At 43.4% G+C, this 22,094-nt stretch overlaps 1 protein-coding gene across 1 annotated transcript in view; it reads right to left on the bottom strand.

Moving 5' to 3' along the window:
* Positions 1-22,094, bottom strand: part of CABCOCO1 (ciliary associated calcium binding coiled-coil 1) — a 69,546-nt gene that overhangs the window by 2,539 nt on the left and 44,913 nt on the right. The window contains exons 6-7 of the mRNA XM_066621395.1: positions 4,535-4,657; positions 1,482-1,616 (exon numbers count right to left, since the gene is read on the bottom strand). Coding sequence (XP_066477492.1) covers positions 1,482-1,616; positions 4,535-4,657 — 258 coding nt within the window. The remainder of the gene's footprint in view (positions 1-1,481; positions 1,617-4,534; positions 4,658-22,094) is intronic.

The raw sequence follows: 22,094 nt of genomic DNA, 5'->3' as shown, positions 1-22,094 counted from the left end.
CAAATATTACCATTCTCTCTGCTGAGGCTGTCTGGTCATGTAACTGGCAAGGTATCTATGATGGCAGGTTTGTGGGGGGAGGCTTGGAGACACTGGGAATGATTCACCACAACAGTTCCAATGTTCCAGTGTCTGATGTGTCCAGTAGTGGTTCCAGTTTTAGGGAAATCCTGGGGCAAAAGTCCTGTGAGGGCTCCCCAACAGTGTGCTTTGGAAAGTGCATCCATGGGCTAGCTAATTACCCACAGTGCTCCCTGCGGTGGTGGTGGTTCAGGAGATCTCTTGTTTGCCTGCTCCCCAGATCCTGGTCTTGGCTTGCAGTGGATTTCAGCCTCCTACTAATTGAGTTTTCGTCTCTGCTGTTTTAAATTTTATTAACTGCTGTTTCATGTTGTTCAAACATGTCACTGTGCTATTGTTTTACTATGTCTGTGAGCTGCCTGGAGCATTATTTCCACTGTGGAAGAGTGGGAACTTGCTCTGCGTGGTTCAATGTTCCATCTAACCAAGACTGACACAACTTGCAATGTGCTGTGCGGAATGGAGCCTGCCAGTCATGAAGCCTGCTCGCTATAAATGACTGGATACATTTCTTGGTTTTAATGCTAATTTGGGATTGCAAAAACAGGTGTGGGTGGATTGTCTGGCACCTGGAAGGTCAGAATGCAGAGCAGTAGACTGCATTCAGCTTCATGGACCATAAAGCTTGCAGACCTGGTCTAGTTTCTCTCCTCCACCTCCACACCCACCATCAAACTAATGATTTTATAAACTAATTTTATAAACCACACTTAGATTACACCAATCTTTTCTATACACTGGAGGTTGATTCTATTTGATTTATACTCCACTCTATGAAATGCATCTCTCATTCTCTGTGCTAGTCATATCATTCAGTCAGTACACTTGTACATTTTGTTTACTAGGCATTGGTTAGAATACAAAAGGCAGATTTTAAGATCAATATGATAGGAACTAATATGCCCAAACCAAGATAAAGCCAGTACACAAATACCAAACATTTTTTTAAAAGATTCTTAATTTAAATAGATTCTTACCCTGCCTTTCTAAGAACTCAAAAGAGACTTGTGTTTTTTTATGTCTAAGCATTGTACTGAGTCTACAATTGACTCCGTGCTGGACAATGCATTTCATATCCATTTATGCAAGGAGGATGGCACTGAAGAGGATTCCATCAGAAGAATATGGATAGGAACAAACTTGGGTGCCCTCAGGGGAGCAAGGCGGATTACAAATCAAATAAATATATAAAATAAAATGAATAAACAAACTCCAAAAGTGATCTTGTCTTGTCTGCATACTGTACACATATCATCTTGCATGTCATAGAATGCAAGGAAAGTAGCCATGCATGAGTCACTGAATTTAGTTAGCATAACAGGGGATCAGTTTACAGTCATTACATTTAGGCTTGAGCTAGCTAGAGCTAAAAGAAATCATTATGTTCCTAGTGACCATACCTGAAGGTTGCAGATCATATCACCAGTCAGTTCATCCAGTATTGATTTAACATCCTCCATGGTGCAGCCTTCCAAAGGATCCACGGTGGGTTCTCCTTCAGGTTCTAATTCTGAAGAAGTAACTTCAGCACTTTTCTAACAGAGTACAAGGAAAATCCACATGAAATGTGTTTGTCTGATCACAGCATACACAAACTGTACTGTACTGAAATAAATGAGGTTAACTTTGGAGGTTTCTTGGTCTGGTCAAGTTATTTATTCATTGATTGAGTTTCTTCTACCCTGTCTTTTCAGGTTTTAAAAAACTGATTTAAAAAAAAAATCATAAATAACAAAATAACTGACATAAATAACAAAAACCTCAATACATAAAAATAAAACCAAATAGAAATCTAGAAGGCCTGAGCAAGCAGCCTGGAGTCACAAATGTAACATATTTGGCACAGGCCGGCCTCCCTGGGAGAAAATTTCAAAGGTTGGAAGCTACTGCTGAGAAGGCCCTTTTTAGGTCTACTAGTGACAATGGGAGAAGAACCTGGAATGGGGCCTCCAAAGTGATCTCAGAATCCAAGCAGGGTGATATGGAAAGAGGTCATCCTTGAGGTATTCTGGTCCTAAGCCATTCAGGGCATCAAAGGCAAGGTTTATTTATTTGGTTAATTAATCACTTTCAAAAAATTGTGCCCTACCTTCAAGGAGGCTTATGAATAGAAATGAACATTTATTTCTCAATGCAACATAAAACTGCAGCACCATCAACGATAGAGAGCCTCATAAAAGGGCATCAGAAGGCTGCTGAAAGAGGAGGCTTGCTGGGCAAGGAGTTCCACAAGGAGCGAGTGGCCAAATGCACCTTTGCAGGAGGCAGAATTCACAAGAGGGCTGCCCTTAAAGATTTTACAAGATAGGGTAACCTGTATGGCTGCATCAGTAGTGGTGTTATATTGTCATGTTGATGGGCACCCAATACCACCCAAGCAGCTGCATTTGTACCAGCTGAAGTTTCTGTAGTTTTTTCATGGACAGTTTCCTTTTCAGTGCACTGTAGTAAGGTAGCAAGGTAATTAATGTGTTACGGTGGTCAGGTTCGACTGAGACAGAAATGGGTGCAGCTGGCACACCAGCCAAAGTTGGCAAAAGCACCCTGGACCATGGCCACTATTTGACTATCCAAGAGCAAGGCTGAGACTGTACACCTGATCCTTCAGGAGAGTGGTATCCTGCCCAAAAGAGGGTGACATTCCACTGCCAGACTAGCACATCTCTTTACTAGGAAAACCTCTGTCCAGAGCTAATTTCAACTAGTTAGCTCTTATCCAACATTGGATGATGCCATGTCATGCTAAGTCATCCCTGGATGACTTCTCCCAGTTGGTTCATGTAGATGTTAAAAAAACATGAGGAACAGAATATAAGCATGAAGGACACCAAAGCCCATGTCACTGAGCAGAAGTCCCCCAGCACCATCTTCTGGAACCAACCTTCCAGGAAAACTGGTCACTGCAAAACCACATCCCCTAGGCCAGTGGCCCCAATATATATTTCATGCCATGGTCATATATAAATAAATGAATGAAGTATGAGACTGGGTACCACACTGTCAATCCAACACCCTTCCAGAACCCTGCTTACTCCATCACTGCCCACTACCCACCCCCATAATGCCCTCCCAGCACTGTTAATTGTTACCAATTATTCTTATTAGAGAGAGCAGAAAATGTTACCAAGAAACTTAGTACTAATACAAGCTATTTTAGTACAATTGCTAAGAACCTGAGCAGGATTGGGACACAATCTCCAGGTACCTGAAGGAGTACACCAGATGCCTCCCCCTTTACCTGGTGGTGCTCTAGTCAGGGTGGTCTTCAACCTTTTCCATTCCTATAACTTGCTGTGATCCCACAACTGAGGTTTCACAATCCTACTGGGGTCCCAACCCCAAGGTTGAAGAACACTGCCCTAGGCCTATCCCAGAATTGGGAAGTACTGAATGCACTTCCCCTGTCCAGTTCCCAGTAAAGGACATCCACTAGAGGAGTGGTTCTCAAACTTTTAGCACTGGGACCTGCTTTTTAGAATGAGAATCTGTCAGGACCTATTGGAAGTGATGTCGTGACCGGAAGTGACATCATCAAGAAGGAAAATTTTTTAACAATCCTAAACTGCAATCCTACCCACACTTACCCAGGAGTAAGTCCCATTGACAGTTGTTGTTAAAAGCATATACATAGTAGCCAGTTGAAAGTACAGGTCTGTAACATTTTCCCAGATGCAGTCACATACCATGATAGTATCAAGTCTAATACATTAAAATAAAATGTATTAGATAAAATGTAAAATAAAATGGAACTCTGTGCCACAGGATGTGGTGACGGCATCTGGCCTGGACGCCTTTAAAAGGGGATCGGACAAGTTTCTGGAGGAAAAATCCATTACGGGGTACAAGCCATGATGTGTATGCGCAACCTCCTGATTTAAGAAATAGGCATGTCAGAATGCCAGATGCAAGGGAGGGCACCAGGATGAGGTCTCTTGTTATCTGGTGTGCTCCCTGGGGCATTTGGTGGGCCGCTGTGAGATACAGGAAGCTGGACTAGATGAGCCTATGGCCTGATCCAGTGGGGTTGTTCTTATGTTCTTAAATATTGAAATGAATAGGGACCCACCTGAAATTGGATCGTGACCCACTTAGTGGGTTCTGACTCACAGTTTGAGAAACACTGCACTAGAGTAACAGCCCAATCCTATTATGAAATTACAACAGGGGGACGTGTCTGCTGTTGTAAATGGTGCGGTGCCGCCATAAGTGGCACACAACTGCCAAGCACAAATGGGACACCACGGCCAGTATCTCCACAAGCAGAAGGCAGGCTGTCATATTGTTTGAGAACACAGAACAAGTGCCTTGCTTATTCACATTGGTTGGGGCTGTGTGTGCTTCCAGAACACCTCTTTTGTGGAGAAACTAAAACATATGCAATGACTGCTTGTGCTTTTTGGTCAGGAATTAACATGCTGAACCAAAATGGTTTTTTAAGAAAAAACCCCCTTACCTTGGTTGCATCCTCTGCAGCTGGGATTAATGCTATAAACTTGGAATAAATATCATAAGGCAGACCTTCTTCCAAGGGAGCAGGGAAAGGGGAATCTGCAGGCTTGACAACTTCTACAAAATTCTGTTCAGGAAAACAAACAAAACTTATGTAACAGAGATGTAATTAGCACTCATAATTTGCTGATGGGTATTTATCTTCTTTCTTGGGGGGAAAAAAGCCTGGAGTTATCAACAAACAACAAACACTTTTTGTTACTCTCCAAGCGCTCTGAATTGGACAACTTCTGGACATCATTTCTGGATCTGCTTTTAATTTGGAGTAATATGTTTTTTCCAGGAGTCCTCCTCAAAGCTGAAAAAGCATTTTGCTCCTTTATAGGGTGCTGAAACAGAGTTCCTCAATTACTTCACACAATGACTTTGCATGGAATAACACAATCCTGAACGATCTTTGACAATGAGTTGTGCCACCACTGAAAAGAAGTGTTTTGTTTTTTTAAATTGAGAGAAAAAGGACCTTCCTCATCAATGTGTACCTTTCTCAATTTAAACCCATTTCTACCCAGCCCATAGGTGCACACATTTGATCCCTGTTGTGTATATGCAACGTTGGGCAGAAATGGCTTAACAACAATGATTTTTACTTTGTGATCTGTAAATTGATTCCTATGCGGGGGGGGGGGGGTGACTCCTTGCGTTCTGCAGTAAGGATGCCAACTCTTTTGGATGGGAAACTCAGTTCTCTTCCTCCTCCAGCGCAAGAAACTAGCTCCAATTCCCACACGGGAGGAAGCAGTAGGATGGGTTTTTAAAGCCTCAAAATCTCCTCATACGATACAACAAGAAACTGACTGGCAGGTGACTGCCTACACCCTGTGGGTAGGATTCCTGGAAGTGTGAGGTTCCACATGTCCACATGCTCACTTAACTCTTGGCTATCAAAACTAATAATATCTGCCGGACCGGGGTGGGGGGAGGACTGGCTGAGTGGGCTAGTAAGGTAACGAATATATTTCTGAGTGAGAGTGTGGTACCAGCTATCTTGAAATTGGAGGTTGCCTGCTCTTTCTTCAGAAAGCCCTCTCTGAATCCCACCATCTTGGAAGGACCACCTCCATAAGAACATCCCCACTGGATCAGGCCAGAGGCCCATCTAGTCCAGCTTCCTGTATCTCACAGCGGCCCCACCAAATGCCCCAGGGAGCACACCTGATAGCACTCCCCTTGTAGGAAGTGGTTCATCCCCTAAGGTCAGCTGGAGAGGCCCTCCAATGGGTGCCCCTCTTATTGGATGTTTGGTTGGCATCAAAGTGGTGGAGCCCCATATATGGAATTTGCTCCCTTCTGATAATAGGTTGGTTCCCTTTCTACATGTGCTGTGACTGCATTTGGAAAACGTTTTCTTTCCACCTTCCCTAGTTTCAATTGACTCCTCTCTGTTAACCTCTGATCAGTCAGCTATTTCATTCTTTTTCTTTTATATATTAATTGTTTTGCATTGGTGCATTTTACACCTGTTATTATTTTTTATTGTTCCTATAAGCCACCTTGAATGCCTCCACCCAGGTGGGGAAAGGTTGGGCAGAAATGTTTAAAAATAAGTAAGTAACTAAATAAATAAACAGCCCTCCCAATCCAGAAGTCTTTTTGCTGTGAGTTGCAAAACTTGTAGGGCTCCTGAATGCATTTATGATGGGCTAGGAATGCATCTGACTGGATAAATGGTTTGCAGAGGGTGTTTTTTTTTTTTTTTAATTTAAACGAGGACAACACACTAATTGTACTTGAGATAACATGATGCCTTACTTAGCTCCCAGGCAGTGTTTATACTCCAGCTCTACAGTTCAAAGAGGCCATTTAAGAGTGCAGAAGAGCTTCGACAATTTGCACCGTGGCAGAGGTTGTTTTTGAAGCTACAGTGTGTTTGCTTCAGAGGAAATTTTTGTATTAGGATGGTGTGTGTCTGCATGTTTACTGTCTGGAGGAAAGAACAACAATCACACTGTGTGTGCTGAACTTCGCCTTGAGCTCTTTGCACTGTGGCCTCAATAGCAATCTCACATGCAGTGATACAATTTGGAGCTCTATGGGCATTGGGAAGCAAGAGGGCAGAGGTGGGCACCAGATGGTAGCCAAGGGGCACAACCCTCATGATTGTGGAACACTGCACAAGAAAAGCTTTCATGTGAATCTCAACTACAAAATGATGGTTTCTTTTTTAACAGCAAGAGACATTGTTCCATTTTTTTTGCCCAGTTGTACCCTCTCACAAGTCATGCTGCTTTGCAATGTTCTCATAGATACAACCTTTTGTCAGTAACTGTGTGTTTGGGAACAGACTCTAGATGTCAGTAAAATATATAAAATTATTCAGCCTTAAAATTTCAGAATATATATGCACACAAACAAACACATTCCATCACACTGCCATCTATATCTACAGACATACAGTTCTGAACTCACTATTTTCCTTGTAAACAGCTTCTTTGTGTATTTTTTTTACTACTGCCATGACTGTGACCCATTCTAACAGTCAGTTATAACTACATTACAGCAGAACGAATTTCTTTATAAGTCACAACAGCCCTAACATTTAGCCAATAGATTTCAAACAAAATGCCTGCAGTTGCAACACAGAATTAAAATGAAGTATTTTGTTTAGTAATAGAGGTTTATGGGCAGAACTATGCTTTGAAGTCAGAATGTAGTGATCTAAAAAGGGCTATTTAACTTGTTCCTTCCTATATTTTGCATTCTCGACAAGTCCAGGGGAAAATCAGGATGAATGAATTGTGAAGAGAGCCCAGAGCCAAATGTATTTAAATGAATCCTTCTGATGCAATACTTTCCTTTAAAAAGTACAATTAGGGCTTTGTATTTCCTTTAAACAAAACCTCATGTATACCATTACAATGCTTATGTAGTAAAGTCTATTTAAAAACAGAGGAGAAAGGTCAGCATTATAATCCTGTTTTTAAAGTTACAGTTTTTCCAGGAGAAATTTACAGTTTTTTTAAGCACTGTGAACAGATTTGGCAATTTCTTTCTGCAGGCTTCAATTAGGTCCCCACACATATCTCTACTGCTAGCCTTGAAAATGACCCCCCCCCCAAATGTTATGCAATTTCTAATTTTTAAATCATGCAAAATTTACATAGAAAAATGCATATTTCTGAGACAAAAGGATAAAAGAAATCTTTATCAAATTTGCACAAGACACTAAAACCGGGAGGAACAGCTAATACCACAGAAGATAGTATAAGCATTCAGGAGGACCTTGATAGAATGGACACGTGTTCTGATGGTGCAGTGGGCTTTGCAGCTGTTGCAAAAAGTGACATGCCATTTTATGCAGCCAGGTTGCTGCTGCAAGCTGCCTCCTGAGAAACCCTGGTGCTGCTGATGTCCTATCCCCCTTTCTGACCTCCCAGATTCACCTACCCAGGTCCACTTGGACTTGCAGCAGTAAAATCTATTGGTTCAGGCAAAAACTCTTAAAGTCTTCTACCCAGGCTGCTTGCAAACCAAGGCACAAAAACTCAGATCCAAAAGTTAAGACCAAAGGCAGTTTACTTACAATCTGATGCAGAGTTATACAAACATTTCTCACATCAAGGTTCTTAAAACTAGAAGACCAGGAGCCCTAAAAAGCTGCCCCTGGATGCATGCAAGTATGAAAAAACAATAGTTAAAAACAGAGATTAAAATACACTCTCCCATTCTACTAAAGTCAGCAAACAAGAAGCTATATAAACATAAGGAGGAATCAGCAAGGGGACACACCGTTTAAAAAGACCATTAAAAGGGACCACATAGAATTTCAATTTTAAAGAACCAGATACTCAACTAATAACCACTACTCAGTGTTGTTATTCCCCAACAAAATCGCCAGTGCAAGTACACCCATCAGGGTAGCTGAGGTTTATGCCTGTGCAAGGAAACAAAATGTTCCTTTACCTGGAGACTTCCGGGACTGCCATCCCTGTAGGATTGCAGCAGCTGCTTCAGTGCTGTGACTGCATCAGTAAAGTTCAACAAAGACAAGTGCAAGGTACTGCACTTAGGGAAATAAAATCAAGGCACAGGTATAGGGTGCATGATACCTGACTAGGCAGCCAGGCTGTCCCTAGAATGGTGCAGACCCAGTGCAACTAAACCACACTCCTATTCAGGCCATAAATTGGTCATGAAAGCTTGGACCCATAACCAATTGGCTGCCTCACAGCCCAGTCCTGAGCTGCTTGGCGTGCAGCACTGCAATGGTGCTGAAAATGGCTACCGCCACATCCCACGTACTCCAGGCAGACGTCAGCAGCTCCTCGGGAGAGTGGGTTTCCCCCGGGTAAAGTGAGTAGCCCCACAATGGGGCTACCTGATTCTATGGCGACTCAAAGGTTGGCGTAGAATCAAGAGCCTCCGTGTCGGGCAGCCAGCTCCAACAATCCCGCCTCCCTCCAGCACAGCTCCAACGATCCTGCCTCACTCCAGCCCTGCTCCCTCCCCCCAGAATGCCTCCTCCCCACCATCTCCCCGCCCTCCCTCTGCTTCCGCCCTCCCTGGAACGCCTCCTCTCCGCCTCCCCCCATGCCTCCACCTACCTCTCCGCTGCTTGGCAATCTGCGCAACCACCGAATGACAGAGCTCCGGTACTCACCCGGCCCTAGCCCAGCGCTGGCGAGGGCTGGGCTAGCACTAGCACAGCACTGGTGCTAGGGGCCTGCAAACGTGCCTTACGGCAAGTTTGTGACAGTGCGTGCCGGCAGTGAGCCAGTGCGCAAAGCTTAGGATTGGGCCCTCAGTTTTCCTACTCACAAGACAGTACTGGTCGGCAGTACAACATGGGAAAGAGATATTGGTGGTGCAGTGGATCGCAAGCTGAATGAGAGTCAACAGTGTGATGGAGCTGCAAAGAAGGTGAATGTGACTTAAGCCGCATTTGTAGAACAGTAGCATCCAAGTAACAGGAAATAGTGGTTTCATTTTACTCCGTGATGGTCAGACCTCATCTAGGGTACTGTGTCCAGTTCTGAGCATCATATTTTAAGAAGGATGCAGCCAAAGTTGAACAGGCTTAGAGAAGGGCAATGAAGATGCTCAGGAGTCTGGAAAACAAGTCCTACAAGGAAAGGTTGAGGAAAGTCAGTATGTTTTAACCTTTGGGTTATCAGATACAAAGGGGGGAAATTTTGGCAGGTGTAGCTTTTTAAACCCTTCCATGTTTAGTTGCTCCTGCCAAAATTCCCCCTTCTATACAATGGTTAAAGGTAGAGGCACTCTGTCCCCTTTGTATCTGGTAACCCTATTTAACCTGGAAAAGAGAATGCTGAGTAGGAATATGATAGTGCTCTTTAAATACCAGAAGCATTGACACATGGAAGAGGGCAAAGATTTGGTTTCTGTTATCCCAAAGAACAGAACTAGATCTAATGGACTTAAGCTTCAGGAGGGCAGATTTTGGTTGGATATCAGGAAAAAATTCTTAATGGTAAAAGCAGTTTGATAATGGAGCCAATTCGTGAGGGAAGTGGAGGGTTCTCCCTTGCTGGAGGTCTTCAAGCAGAGGCTTGATAGGTACCTTTTGGAGATGCTCTAGACAAAGCAGAACCACATAATATCAGATGTTTATGCAAATCTATTCCTTTTAACAACTGAGTTTGGCTCATGAGCAGTACAACGGCCAGGACTTCAGTCATTCAGCTGCAATGCCAAAGTGCTCTGACTTTTTACATAAGCCTAAATGATATTGCCGGATATATAGATGTTAGCCTAAATAAACAACTCTTGTGTGCAGAGATGAGGAATCAACTACATTCAGCCATATCTCTCATGTATTGTACTCAACTTTGATCATACATAGGTTACTGATTGCACTGAATTTTGAACTCCATTCACAGCTACATACCCAAGATATTAACTGTTTGTATAGTCCTAAGCAGCAAAATAGGGAAGTCAAGAGCCTACGTGTTCCTTGCCACCAATTACAGATGTAAACAGAGATAGAAAATAGCTTTTCCCACTCAGTAACAATGTATTATCTGAAGCTTCTTGACTAGGTAAACAGAATTACCAGAGAATGAACAGGTCTTATGTTTCAGAGAATTGTGGAACCCCATATATATGTTCTTGCTTATTAGAGCTGATAGTACAATGTCCACCTTGCAAAGTGAGTTGAGAAAAGCTAGTTTTCTACAACGTGGTACAGCTTCATTTTCTTTACAAGTGGAGAGTATGTCACACAACTGGCTCCCCATGTAAAGTTGCCACACCTATATGTCACCTCAAAACATATACAGGTTGTATCTCTTTATCTGCTAGGGTTCTGTTTCAGAACCTCTAGCGCAGGGGTCTCCAAACCCCGGCCCAGGGGCCAGATGCAGCCCGCAGCAAGTCTCTTTTCAGCCTGCAGCCAACCTCTTGTCTCCTGAAAGCCTCTGGCCCACTCAACTGAACAGGACCAGAACTATGCTTTGATTGTGTCTGGAGGGTGTTCTGAGGGCCAGAGAGGTTGAATGAATGAGCCAATTCAATCATTTATACACTCATCTAAGTTCTATCTCTAATTTATTTATTTAAATTTTATATTTAAATTGTTTTTCCGGCCCTCCACACCACGCCAGATATTTGATGCGGCCCTCTGGTCAAAAAGTTTGGAGACCGCTGCTCTAGTGGATAAAAAAAAAATCAGTGGATAAAAAAAATGGGTGGAAAAATAGATTTAAAGACCCACTTCCAGGTTTCTTGCGCCTCCATTGCTCCTAATGGAATAAGATTATGCTTCAGCATCTGCAGGGGTTTGATTCTGGGACTCCCTGCTGATACCATAAAATGTTTGAATTAAAGTTTAAAAAATTAAAAAGTGCGTCCCTTTACAATTGTGGTTTAAAAACTGCTTTTTTTTTTTACTGTTGTAGAGAGGCAGTCAGCAATTAGAAATGCAAAGGACCCCCTGCCTTTGCCTGGCTCAGCTGAAGTATAGAATGATCACTTGCATAACTGTCTCTCTACAACAGTAAGAAAAGCAGTTTTTTAAAACTGTGATCTTAAAGATACTTTCTTTCCCCTTTTCCACGGATCAGCGCATTCCTTCTCATCTGCAATGCCCATTCGTGTGGAGTCAAATCCGTGTATAAAAAATCCGTGTATAACAAGGTTGGACCTGTACATTGATCCTCGGAATCTAGTAGCTCTCTAATGAGGAATTCCATAATGGAACCACATATTTCTTTACTGTCCTTGTTGTCTAAGGGTGAAACACGGAAAGTAGTGCTAGAAAGGCACTTTAGGTTGATCTTAGAAGTTGTGATGAAAAATAAGGAAAGAGTCTTTTAGGCATCGTTGTTCACCACAATTAGGCATGGAGAAAAATGGTTTAAATATAACCCTAGCAGTATTTATTTACTAGGAAGTAATTCCAGTTTATTCTGTGTGCACAACCTGAAACTATGCATGTCTACTCAGAAGCCATTCTCACTGTGTTCAAAGGGGATGACTTCCAAGTAAGTGTGGACAGAGTTGTGGCTTTAGTGAAACAAGGTTTTCATGAAGAATCTTCAGGACAAATTTGCATTGGCGGTACTAAAACTGTGTCTGTGTTGTGCCACTTCAGAGAGCAGATTGGGGCTCACATGATAGAACCATATGTAAAAAAATCCCTGCACACTGAAAACTATTTGTTGGGCTAGAATCAGCCCCTCCCTCTTCTAACATGCTAATTTTCTATGTGGATGTTTATGGATTGTTGTATAAAAGAGCATTCCATCATATGATCCCCTCCTCTCCAGGCCTAACTGCGTTTAGGATTATACATTCAGATTTATGGTGGTGCACATGTGAAGCTGCTTACTCTGCTTACTAGTGAGGCTGCTTACATGTGAAGCTGCTTACTAGTAAGTTAAACTGTTGGTTTAGGTTAGCATTGTCTACACCAGGGGTGTCAAACATAAGGCCCCCAGAAGCCTTTTATCTGGACCTCAGGCTCTCAGCTGCTGAGCAGTGCTGAGGTGTTACCACTGAAACAGCGGCCCACATGAAAATTGGGCTTTCCCATATCTTGAAATATGATCAAGATTTGCGTATTTTCTCTACTGTCATTTGCAGTTAATGAACTTCTATATGAGAACAAGGTGCTGATTTCTGGCCATCAGCTACTTAATGATGTCACTTTCTGCTTAATGACATCACTTCCGGCCCTCAGCAACCACCCTGAATGCTAACTTTGGTCCTCTGAATGAAATGGTTTGACACCATTTTATACACGGATTTGACTCCACACGAATGGGCATTGCAGATGAGAAATGGGCATAACGGAAACCTGGTGGAATGCGGAGAATCAGTGGGATACCGCAATCCCGGGCTATAAACTCTACAGGAGGGACAGGCAGGGGCGTGTTGGAGGTGGGGTGGCCCTTTATCTTAAGGAAGGGATAGAATCCAGCAAAGTAGAGATTGAAGGTGGGTCCGACTCCACCGTAGAATCTCTGTGGGTTAAATTACCAGGCTTGTGCAGCAATGTAATACTGGGGGCGTGCTATCGTCCTCCAGACCAGAAATCTGATGGGGACCTTGAAATGAGGAAACAGATCAGGGAGGTGACAAGGAAGGACAGGGTTGTAATCATGGGGGACTTCAATTATCCTCATATTGACTGGGTCAATTTGTGTTCTGGTCACGATAAGGAAACCGGATTTCTTGACGTGCTAAATGACTGTGGCTTAGATCAGCTAGTCAAGGAGCCCACCAGAGGACAGGTGACTCTGGATTTAATTTTGTGCGGTACGCAGGACCTGGTTAGAGATGTAAACGTTACTGAGCCATTGGGGAACAGTGATCATGCTGCGATCCGTTTTGATGTGCACGTTGGGGGAAGAATACCAGGCAAATCTCTAACAAAAACCCTTGACTTCCGACGGGCGGACTTCCCTCAAATGAGGAGGCTGGTTAGAAGGAGGTTGAAAGGGAGGGTAAAAAGAGTCCAGTCTCTCCAGAGTGCATGGAGGCTGCTTAAAACAACAGTAATAGAGGCCCAGCAGAGGTGTATACCGCAAAGAAAGAAGGGTTCCACTAAATCCAGGAGAGTGCCCGCATGGCTAACCAGCCAAGTTAGAGAGGCTGTGAAGGGCAAGGAAGCTTCCTTCCGTAAATGGAAGTCTTGCCCTAATGAAGAGAATAAAAAGGAACATAAACTGTGGCAAAAGAAATGTAAGAAGGTGATAGGGGAGGCCAAGCGAGACTATGAGGAACGCATGGCCAGCAACATTAAGGGGAATAATAAAAGCTTCTTCAAATATGTTAGAAGCAGGAAACCCGCCAGAGAAGCGGTTGGCCCTCTGGATGGTGAGGGAGGGAAAGGGGAGATAAAAGGAGACTTAGAGATGGCAGAGAAATTAAATGAGTTCTTTGCATCTGTCTTCACGGCAGAAGACCTCGGGCAGATACCGCTGCCCGAACGGCCCCTCCTAACCGAGGAGTTAAGTCAGATAGAGGTTAAAAGAGAAGATGTTTCAGACCTCATTGATAAATTAAAGATCAATAAGTCACCGGGCCCTGATGGCATACACCCAAGGGTTATTAAGGAATTGAAGAATGAAGTTGCAGATCTCTTGACTAAGGTATGCAACTTGTCCCTCAAAACAGCCATGGTACCAGAAGATTGGAGGATAGCAAATGTCACGCCTATTTTTAAAAAGGGAAAGAGGGGGGACCCGGGAAACTATAGGCCGGTCAGCCTAACATCCATACCGGGTAAGATGGTGGAATGCCTCATCAAAGATAGGATCTCAAAACATCCTATCTTTGAGGGAGAGTCAGCATGGCTTCTGTAAGGGTAAGTCTTGCCTCACAAACCTTATAGAATTCTTTGAAAAGGTCAACAGGCATGTGGATGCGGGAGAACCCGTGGACATTATATATCTGGACTTTCAGAAGGCATTTGACACGGTCCCTCACCAAAGGCTACTGAAAAAACTCCACAGTCAGGGAATTAGAGGACAGGTCCTCTCCTGGATTGAGAACTGGTTGGAGGCCAGGAAGCAGCGAGTGGGTGTCAATGGGCAATTTTCACAATGGAGAGAGGTGAAAAGCGGTGTGCCCCAAGGATCTGTCCTGGGACCGGTGCTTTTCAACCTCTTCATAAATGACCTAGAGACAGGGTTGAGCAGTGAAGTGGCTAAGTTTGCAGACGACACCAAACTTTTCCGAGTGGTAAAGACCAGAAGTGATTGTGAGGAGCTCCAGAAGGATCTCTCCAGACTGGCAGAATGGGCAGCAAAATGGCAGATGCGCTTCAATGTCAGTAAGTGTAAAGTCATGCACATTGGGGCAAAAAATCAAAACTTTAGATATAGGCTGATGGGTTCTGAGCTGTCTGTGACAGATCAGGAGAGAGATCTTGGGGTGGTGGTGGACAGGTCGATGAATGTGTCGACCCAATGGGCGGCGGCAGTGAAGAAGGCCAATTCTATGCTTGGGATCATTAGGAAGGGTATTGAGAACAAAACGGCTAATATTATAATGCCGTTGTACAAATCGATGGTAAGGCCACACCTGGAGTATTGTGTCCAGTTCTGGTCGCCGCATCTCAAAAAAGACATAGTGGAAATGGAAAAGGTGCAAAAGAGAGCGACTAAGCTGATTACGGGGCTGGGGCACCTTCCTTATGAGGAAAGGCTACGGCGTTTGGGCCTCTTCAGCCTAGAAAAGAGACGCTTGAGGGGGGACATGATTGAGACATACAAAATTATGCAGGGGATGGACAGAGTGGATAGGGAGATGCTCTTTACACTCTCACATAATACCAGAACCAGGGGACATCCACTAAATTGAGTGTTGGGCGGGTTAGGACAGACAAAAGAAAATATTTCTTTACTCAGCGCGTGGTCAGTCTGTGGAACTCCTTGCCACAGGATGTGGTGCTGGCGTCTAGCCTAGACGCCTTTAAAAGGGGATTGGACGAGTTTCTGGAGGAAAAATCCATTATGGGGTACAAGCCATGACGTGTATGCGCAACCTCCTGATTTTAGGAATGGGTTAAGTCAGAATGCCAGATGTAGGGGAGAGCACCAGGACGAGGTCTCTTGTTATCTGGTGTGCTCCCTGGGGCATTTGGTGGGCCGCTGTGAGATACAGGAAGCTGGACTAGATGGGCCTATGGCCTGATCCAGTGGGGCTGTTCTTATGTTCTTATGTTCTTACCCCTGGTCTACACACTGACTGGTTATGCTCACCAGGGTTATAGACAGGGCTCTTCCTCTAGCCCAGGGGGTGCCCAAACCCCGGCCCTGGGGCCACTTGTGGCCCTCGAGGCCTCTCAATGCGGCCCTCAGGGAGCCCCCAGTCTTCAATGAGCGTCTGGCCCTCTGGAGATTTGTTGGAGCCTGCATTGGCCCGACACAACTGCTCTCAGCATGAGGGTGAATGTTTGACCTCTTGTGTGAGCTGTGGGATGAGGGCTCCCTTCACTGCTTGCTGTTTCAAATCTGTGAGGCAGCAGCAAAGGAAAGGCTAGCCTTGCTTTTCACAAGGCCTTTTATAGGCCTTGAGCTATTGCAAGACCTTCATTCATTCATATAAGTTCATCTTTAATATATTCACTTATGTAAATTTATTCAAATTTTTAAATGTAAATTAATTCTTTTTTTTACCTGTGTCAAAGAGACGATGTGGCCCTTCTGCCAAAAACTTTGGACACCCCTGCTCTAGCCTATTCAGTAACACTAGGAATTGAAACTATGACCTAATTAATGCAAAGAAGATGCTCTATAATCCAGTTACAGTCTCATTGAAATCAAGCTTGGGAAACTTCTTGCCTGAGGGCCTTTGCCCTTCACCCAAGGAAAACTTTTGTGCTATTCATGGATATCCCTCAGAATTTTCAACACTTCAACCTCCTTCTTTAAAGCAGATTTCTAGTCCTTGTACCTGCAGTCACAAATTATGATGGCAAAAGTGTTTAGGAACAAGGAGATCAGCAAAACGTCACCCAGTTTAATTGCTATATGCTACTGAACTCACACAAGTACACCTTCCCTATATCCGTTTTTCAAATGAGGCTAATCCTTTCTAAACAACAATGATGTAAAATACCTATGCACAGCATGTCTATCAAACACAGTTTAACATCTGCTAGTGTCACAAAATTATATGCAAATTGTCAGCTAAATGAAGCTGATTATGCAAAACAGCTTCAATTCCCTCCTCCAGCTCACAATATACTTCCAAGATGCTTTCATTGCTGAAAAAGTTGCTTACTCAGCTCCTGTGATGAGCCTTCTGTGTACAACAGTGTTTCAGTAGCCACCTTTTGTAGATGCATCCTTCCTTCCCATCTAACTGACACCCACACCTGAAGTTTGAGGAAACTTCCGAAGCAACTTCCGAAGTAGTGCAAGTTGCTGCTGCCTGAGAATGAAAAGAAGAACCTTTGCATGTGTCTAAAGGGATTCTTTGGATTGCAGCTTCATAGCCTAAACAGTTCCCAAACTGTGAGTTGTGACCCACTAATGGGTCGAGAGCCAATTTTTGGTGGGTCACAAGGCAGCGGGAAACCCAAATTGGCTATGATGGCCATACCAGCACCCGATCGAGCCAACTGCATGGTGGCTATGGCACCACAAGGCATTTTGGGGCACTACCCCACTGATGCAGCTGACACAGCTTTGAAAACCATGCTCAGGTTTGTTGGCTGACTTGGTGTCATGACTTGGCATGATTTATGACTTGGCTGACTGACTGCATTTTTTCATATAAAATTAGTTGCAGTGCTAAAAGGTTTGGGAAGCACTGGCCTAAAATATGCTTCAAATACGCTTTTAATTTTCATTGGAAAAAACAGGACAGCGGTACAACAGATCTACTTTCCTCCTTGTGTTTGTCTTATATACTTTGTGGCTGACAAGCAGCAGATTGGCTGCTTTAAAAAGTGCAAAATAACATTAAAATAGTGTAAATCAGTGGTTCTCACACATTTAGCACCACTTTTTAAGAATGAGAATCTGTCAGGACCCACTGGAAGCGATGTCATGACCAGAAGTGACATCATCAAGCAGGAAAATTTTTAACAATCCCAGGTTGCAATCCTACCCACACTTACCCAGGAGTAAGTCCTGTTCACTATCATTGTTAAAAGAATATACATAGTAGCTTGCTAAAAGTACAGGTCTGTAACATTTCTCCAAATGCAGTCACATACCATAGTAGCATCAAGTCTAATATATTAAAAATAAAATATTGAAATGAATGGGAACTAACCTAAAATTGATTCGCGACCCACCTAGTGGGTCCCGACCCACAGTTTGAGAAACACTGCTGTAAATCATAACAAAGCTCCTGAAGAATGCAGGAAAAAACATTGCTAAGAATTCCTGATAAATGAATTGTGCAGATGTGGTAGTTATAATATTAAGATTGCACAATCTACCATTATAATATTTCACTTTCCCCCAGATGTTATGCTACTTAAGCTCACTTTAAATGAAAATGATTGTGCTGTTTATCTATACATATAGAAGGAAAAGCAACTAAAGAAACCAATTCTTAGTAGTGAAGTAGTTAATGCCATACAAATGGCTCCATAACTTATTAGCCATAGCACAGAATGTCTGCTCTCCAAATATTATGGAGATTAAAACCAGCTATTTATTTACACAGTTAATTTGGGCCACAGGAAACCCCTGCAGTATTTTCACATGAGGAATAAAGAAAGTTTACTGTATATCAGTCAGGAATTGGAAGGAAGTGAAAATTGAGCACAAGGTCAGTTTGAATATTTTTACTAAGATGCTTAGAACATTCAAATTTATTGTCTTAATGAGTACTTGATTGGTCTTAGAAAGGATATTTGGGGCACAACATTCATTTTCCAAAATATCATTACACTGGGCTGAAAGTTGTCTCCTTTACCCCCAAGGCTATAACAGGAAGACATTATTTGTGGAATATGTGATTGCAGGGATATTAGGGTGGTATTGACAACAGGCTAACACCCTGTCAGCTCCACCCCTGCTATGATGCCACATGCACCACATCTTTGGTTGTGTGTGATCTACTCCCTCACCATGTCCTTCCGGTGGCCCCCCCCATCATTAACACAAGTATGTCCCCTAGGAAGGGGGGTGATGAGGGGGAAAATGGGGTGGGGGCAGCAATGGGAGTGCATGAATCGGGCCCCGGATTGATGGCACACGCTGAATCCTATAGCCCTTCCTGAAGCTGATCCCATGGCACAGGTCTACACGGATATGCGCCATGGAGGTTTAACCCTGGTAAGGGAACAATTGTTTCCTTACTTAGAGAAGACCTGTACAACTGCCTCCTCACCATAGGATGCAGCAGTCACCATTTTGGATAGGACTGGGCCCTAAATACATTTCCTTTTCTTGCGTGCCAGCCTACAAATATCACAACTGTCTATGATCCACTCACATACTGTAGGCATATCCAAACACATTCATTTCTAAAAAGTGACATATGCAAGCTTGTAAACTGAATCACTTAGCCTAGTTATGGGAGGATTTGCCAAGCTCAACCAATATATTCACTGTGAGCTGTGCATTTCAGCTGGGAGAATAAAAACCAAAAACATTAGATGCGCCTGTGCTTGCTTGACGGACGAGTAAAGTGCTATGATTAATCTCATAAAGGAGTTTTATGTAATATTAAAACTTTCTCTTGATCCATAGACAGGTAGTATGTTTCTTCCAGAACTGTCTGTATCTTAAATTGAGGTCCAAATTTTGGCCTCTCATGGACATACTCCAGATAGCACTTCTTTGCTGGGATTGAACAAACAGCCTTCCAGACGCACCACAGCCAAGCTCCTTTTGAAAATACTGAGGGCTAGAAGTACTTTTTAAAAAGGGGAAATTAGATTTCTAGGACACAGAGATAAATCTATGGGCTACTCTCTGCAGAAACATCAAAAAGCATTTTGCAATACAGAATGAGGATTTACTGCTCAAAAGGAAGAATCAAAAGATTCTAGTGGGCATGCTCAAGGACTTGAATGTGCCCCAGCAGTTCTTTGGATCGAGGCCTAAATGTTGTTTGGCCAGAACTGTGTTTTATTTCTGGACATACACAATACTTTTCTGGACAGAAACAATACTTTCCGATTTCCTCCAAAATATGGACATTGGTTGCAGCACTGAAAGAAAGAAAGAAAGAAAGAAAGAAAGAAAGAAAGAAAGAAAGAAAGAAAGAAAGAAAGAAAGAAAGAAAGACTACTAAAGCTGTGAAGTGACTCTCTGGCAGCCAAATATATATTGCCTATATATTTTAACGGCAGAGTAATACTGACAATCCAGGAAGCTGTGCTTCAGTTAGTGGCATCTTGGCCTCAAGGCCACTCAAGTCATGTGAAATGTAGTAATCTGTTTAATGAACAGTAACACAAAACATTGGTTATGTTTACCAAAGGCGTAATTATTTATGGATTCTGCTTTTTCCTTTTCTACATTTCAGTCCACAAATTACTATAAGGAAACACATTTGTCATAGTAATAAATTTTTTCCTTGAAGTTACAAAAACATGTTTAAATGCTCTGTCTGACCAACAGGGAGAGTGGCCTTGTGACATCAATGAATAGTGCCAATTTATGTTCTTAGTTGACCAGTAAGAGTGCCCCTGGCAGAAAGCAAGCAATATCTTCCTATTTTTAACACCCCCGTTTTTAAAAAACGTAAGGCCAGTTTATAGCCAAAACAATACAAGGGGCCCTGCTAAGGGGCCTGTATTATTTGACCTTCAGTTAACAGAATCTCCTGATTCATCACAACCTACCATCCCTCTCCCCATAGAGACCCTTGCCAAAGTTATCATAATTCAATGTTTTGCCATTTTTTTTAACTCTGTCCCCCCTTCTAAATTTACTCTGCCTTTTAGACCCCTTGCCAAACCCAGTGCCAACCATCTGCTTCACAGATGAGCATACGGAGAAACTTGCAGACAGTAGTATTTAATCCCACTACAGGCATTAAAAGAGGAATACACAGGATTTCCTCTGATTCCCTCCTAAAGTCATGCAGAATACAAGAAAACAGCTCATTCCGAGCATCCCTCTTCCCAAATCACTTTGGAATGACTGAGTAAAGAGGGTGCAGTGATCCCCACAAATCCAACAGAGTTCAGCAAGGGTCCTTGCCCAGGTGACATGCAACCCAACCAGATCTTAGCTAAAAGAAGGAAATGAGATTGCATCTGCCTCAGAAACCTATCACTTCCTAGAAAGTCACTCCCTCTCCAAGAGCCCCATGCCCAAAGGGGTGCACCCTAAATTTTAAGAACTACTCTCTTATCCAATCTGCTCTTTTTTAGACCATTGAAATAAATGAAACTGTCCTGTATGTGTTTCTAAATAATGTTCATTATTGTCAACACTGAGGCATTATGGAACCCAGGTGCCACTTCTGAATGATGTACAACTTTAAAGCTTTGCCACTCTCCAGCATCTCCAGCATCTACTCTACTTCTGAATGCTGATGACCACATTGGATTATCAAACATGTAAGTTCCATATGATGGCTTCAGTCTTGTGACAAGCATACTGATGGCAGAAGGCTGCAATTCTAAAACCATCCATAGTAAAGCTGATGGAGTAAAGGTGGTTCTTACATCACCAGACTGACATGGGTTACTCTCCACAGTACTGCTCTTCCCTGGTAGCCAACAACGGTACTAGAAAAACATGCTCTTACATATGAACCCAATCAACAGAAGACTCTTTTTACGATCAACATTTCTCAGGGCGCAATACAGAAAACGAGTTGGGCCAGTGCAAGTCCCTTACATGTGCCGTAAAGCATGTTTGTGCCTCCTCGGGAGTAAGCTGGGCCAGTACACAGAGTGCGCCAGTCCGCGGAGGCTGACACAAGCCTCCGTGCTGGCTTCCTCAAGCCTTGCGTCAGCCCAGGGTGGGTGGGGAGGAGGTGGGAGGGAGGTGTTCCTGGGTAGGGGGAGGGCGGGCGGTGGGCCACCCCGGGGGCAGGCAGGCGGAGAGTGGGAGGCGGGGCTAGGATCCAGCACAAGTGCTGGATCCCAACCCCCGTTCCCGGGGAGCTCAGAGTGGATTCAAGCTGCTCTGCACTCCTCGGACTTGTGCAACCTCAGAAGGTGGTTCAAGTCTAAGGAGACCCAAAGGGGCCAGCGTTCCGGCTGAGCCGCTTTGGGCCCCTATACTGCGCTAGATACAGCGTAAGCCTCTTGGCTTGCCTGTTACAGCACAGGATAGGATTGTGCCCTCAGTCAGATATATGGTCCACTCAGTCTCTAAATATAATGAATGAGCTTATGAAGGACATTCCAGGGCTTAGAATATCACTTAAACATAACAACTGTGGGGTAAGTTAGGCCAGTGCATTTTACAGTTTTAATTACTATCCCACAATGCCCTTCCAACTAGTTTGTTCAATTAGCCTTTTAATAAAGATCTGTTCAAGGCTGTGGTGAAGAGCTGGGGTAAAGAACAGTGATGTGCATACACACATATTAGTTGTTGTTGGCAACCTTCAGTCTCGAAAGACTATGGTATCGCGCTCTGAAAGGTGGTTTTGGAACATCGTCTAGT

The sequence above is a fragment of the Tiliqua scincoides genome, chromosome 3 (genome assembly GCF_035046505.1).
Source record: "Tiliqua scincoides isolate rTilSci1 chromosome 3, rTilSci1.hap2, whole genome shotgun sequence".
NCBI classification, from domain to species: domain Eukaryota; kingdom Metazoa; phylum Chordata; class Lepidosauria; order Squamata; family Scincidae; genus Tiliqua; species Tiliqua scincoides.
Note: the sequence above shows the minus strand (reverse complement) of the source record. Positions and strands in the feature narration are given on the sequence as shown.